General features: G+C 41.6%; 1 protein-coding gene across 2 annotated transcripts in view; it reads right to left on the bottom strand.

Annotated features, from left to right (window-relative positions):
• The window catches only part of zc3h7ba (zinc finger CCCH-type containing 7Ba), a 33,809-nt gene continuing 29,955 nt past the window's right edge, over positions 1 to 3,854 (bottom strand). For both annotated transcript variants that reach the window (XM_014012898.1, XM_014012897.1), the window contains exons 20-22: positions 2,954 to 3,090; positions 2,689 to 2,858; positions 1 to 829 (exon numbers count right to left, since the gene is read on the bottom strand). In XM_014012898.1, coding sequence (XP_013868352.1) covers positions 649 to 829; positions 2,689 to 2,858; positions 2,954 to 3,090 — 488 coding nt within the window. In that variant the 3' untranslated portion in view covers positions 1 to 648. The remainder of the gene's footprint in view (positions 830 to 2,688; positions 2,859 to 2,953; positions 3,091 to 3,854) is intronic.

Here is a 3,854-nt window from a genome sequence, read left to right as displayed (position 1 = left end):
TTAACAGCACATCACTTTATTCACATTTAATTTGGTTAAACGCTAAATCTGTAAGTCTTCTCTGCTGAAGAATACATTTTGACCAGGAAATACAAAAAGTCACAAATATTCTGTTCCAACATTTGTACATATCAAACTGAAACATAAAAAAAACATCTGGGGTATTTTAATGAACTTTCAGGGTTTTCAACATCCAGCTTTTGATGAACGGTAGGTTACAAGTTTGAAAAGCTTCAGAAACAGAAGAAAACAAAATAAAAGAAGAGTAAAAACTGCAAGTATGGTGAAATATGAACCTTTTATATAGAACCTGTGATAAAGATAATCTGACAGCTGGGAATTTCATAGTTCACCCCCAAGTTTTACTTTCAAAGCACTTATTAGTTTGACCAAGTTTAGACCAAACAGCCACTATCAGGAGACACTGCTCCATTCAGTGAAGCGATTAAAACATTATTAGAAAATAAATGGTGTGCAGCACTTTCAGGAAGGCAAATCCATAAACTAAAGACTTCAAGAGTTTATTTGGCTCCCTGTGGATTCTATTACTTCACCTGAAGACTTGGGTTTAAGGTTGAAAAGGCAGAATAACACAATCACACTGTTACCTTTGGCAGTTACGACAAATGGCTCAAAGTCAAAATATTCTCAGTCCTGAAGCAGAAAGTTGTACTTCCCGAAGTCAAACTCGTCTGGCATGATGAGCATATCCTCCCTGGCCTTGGCCAGCTTTTGGCGCAGGAACTTGCGCCTCTCGGTCCACTCCTGCAGCTCCTCCGGGCTGTGAGCGTAGTCACAGCTCATCCCGTCAGGACAGCCGCCTTCCACTCTGAAAATCAGAAACATGATTCTAAACATTTCCTCAGATTACAGCCTTTGGCATTAACTGTTGGAGTCAACTTTGTCTGTCAGCAAAATATCCCACAAACCAGTTAATGGATTCTGATGACACTCTCAGAAAGTAATCCTTTAATGGACGTCTACAACTGTTAGCGTCTTGCAGAAAACAGTATTTCTTGTGAAATGATTCTATGTGAAACTGATGAAGGTGTAAAGAACATGTTAAATCTAAGGACCATGGGCAAAAGGTGGCCCACCACAGTATTTTAGAGAGGCCCATGAGAGCTTCAAAAATGTATTGTCTTAAAAGGCACAGTGTGTAGATTTTGTCAAGTCTTTTAGCCGAAATTGAGATAATCACTAATGATAATAATAAAAAACATGTCTAATCATTACAGACAAAGACCTTGTTTTATTATTTTTACCTTATAAAAAGCTATTTTCATCTCCATGGTCGTGGGTCGCCACACAGGCAGCCGCCATCTTGCACCGCCATCTTGTCTACGAAGGCTCATGAAGGACAAACTGCGGTGGCGGCGTCAAAAACGGTTTTAGTTGTAATACTATAAATGTAATATTTGTTGTCTGTCATTGTAGCTGGGATAATTTTACTTATTAAAGCTCATAATCTTACCAVTTGAAACATCACTAGCCCTGAAGCTGGTGGTAGACATCGCGGTTGGAATTATCAAAGGTTTTTGACACCTGAGAGACACCGTAGCAACTCCTTTGCGTTTGGAAGCGGGGGGTGGGGGTGGGGGGAGGACCAGGGAGGATGATTCAACCACTAGATGTCACTGAAAGCAACAAATCCTACACACTGTGCTTTTAAAACAAATGTACACTGCTTTAAGGAATTGACTGCATTGACCGTACATTTCACCCATAATGCATGTTGTTTATTTTTCCTGTGAAATGACGACATTCTACCACTATATGGAGGTGCAGTGGGTTCAAACGTAGCTGGTAGCCAGCAGCTGGCAAAATTTGCTGTGTAAAATCTCCATTTGGTGGCATTTTCTCCGACTACTTTTGCTGCTACCCAGTTGTACTGGGAAGTGGTAATTTCCCACTTACACATAGTAAATTTAAACTGGAATGCACCTTCAGTAGATTACATATCTCTTGATGAATTCCCTGTTGGAAAGTGGGACTTTCGAATTTGAGATGGTAGCTACTCACACCTCAGCTACTCACAATAACTCAGCAGTGAGAAAAACTCTCTTATACTGCTTTTACTTTTAATAGTACTTCTGTATTTATTTCATATTTAGTCAGTCATTCACGTAGTACTTTTCACTGTGTTTATAAGATGTGTTAAAACGCTGTTTCTGTGCAGGAAATACCACGTAGAGCAGAGTTGTTTGTTGGCAGTGCTCAATCGTAGCAATGAGACGACGAAAGTGACATTTTGTGTTTAGTCAAAGTTGAACACAAAACGTTGGAAGTTAATTACAACTGGCCCTTTGAGGGCTCATGTGGCCCTTTGTGAAAATGATTCTGACACCCTTGGTGTTAACTAAAAAGCATTTGAGCGAATGTTTGATGAGTGGTTGATTTAATATGACAGAAACACACTTTGGTCTTGACTCTGCAATGACATGTCCATATCTCCTCAATTTGCTCAGAACTAAACCACTTCTCAAAACTGAAGTCATTCAAAGAGCTTTCTACAGCAGGTAAGACACTGATTGTTTCGAACTTTTCCACAGAACCATAATTCAAAATGTCCAAACATTCTTGTTTTTTTTTTTAATTTTACAGGTTAAGATTCTCAATCTTTCTTTGTGATTCAAAAAAAACTGCTGTGAAAATTTCCTCACTATTACATTCAGGTAAAGCTCTTACTTGGGGCAGATTTTAAAGTGAGTCCCAGGGAAACGGTGGTTCCACAGCAGGTCCTCTTCCTCTCCCTCGCAGCTGAACACTCTATCCTTGTGCTTCTCTGTAGAAATGTGCTGCTGCCACTGCCGCTCACTGTTACTGTGTTTACCACACAGACGGCAGTGGAAGCCACTCTAAGACACAGATTAGAATTGTTCATTTTAAATATAAATGCAGAAACAGAGAAGAATTTAGCCTTTTGGAAATCAAAGCTCAAATGTTAACCCACCATGGGTTCAGCGTAGTCTGTTGGCATCATGATGCATTTCTCCTCAGAGTTGGGCTGAGAGATGGCGGCTCCATCTGCTTGGCGGTTCTGAGCGGCCAGCTTCAGCCACATGTCGTACACCTGCTGCATCTCCCGCACTGCACGCACAAATATTCCTCTTAGTACTATCAGGGCGATGAATTCAACTCATCAGAAAATACCAGGAGGTAAACTTCACCTAATTTCTACTGTCAAATAGGACTGGGCAAAATCGTATTGTGTGCAATCAGGAAAACTGTCACTGATTAATATTTGTCACTTTGCGATTACTACAATTAGTGTGGCGTGATTACAACGTATTTCCATGTGTGACGTGTCATCCAGTGGGTACATGAGGTAAAACGGCAGAAGGCGGCTTGGAGCAGCTAACCCTGATGCAGCGTTCACACCGAACGCGATTTCAGCTTCAAAATCGCAACAAACACTCAAGTTGGTCGCTTGTGCACTTTGAGGTCAGATGCAGGTCAGCTCTTGAAGCACTGCGCGGCAACAGCCTCCCCACCCCTCCCTCCTCTGTCGGGCTCTGTTTAATGTCGGACGAGGAAGTGGCTTTGCTTTATTTACAGAGAGCAAGAGCATGTCACCAGATAATTAATTCATAATTAATTCACCAGATAATTCAGAGACATTCTGAGTTTCATCACCCAGGAGCTGCGGGAGAGGCTCACAGCTCGCTTTCAGGACTATTTTTGTCCCGAGTCCAGTCTGATGAGCCGCTGCCACGCATTGGTGCGGATATCTCCTGTCAGGACACCGACTGCAGGCACTCGATTTCAGCTAAAGAGCTCCTCTCCATCTGTTTCACGTTAGTGGACATCATTCAGTAAACTGTCCCGTCGGGAAATATGTCGCTACGTCACAC

Source organism: Austrofundulus limnaeus, unplaced genomic scaffold, assembly GCF_001266775.1.
Source record: "Austrofundulus limnaeus strain Quisiro unplaced genomic scaffold, Austrofundulus_limnaeus-1.0 Scaffold96, whole genome shotgun sequence".
Taxonomy (NCBI): domain Eukaryota; kingdom Metazoa; phylum Chordata; class Actinopteri; order Cyprinodontiformes; family Rivulidae; genus Austrofundulus; species Austrofundulus limnaeus.
Note: the sequence above shows the minus strand (reverse complement) of the source record. Positions and strands in the feature narration are given on the sequence as shown.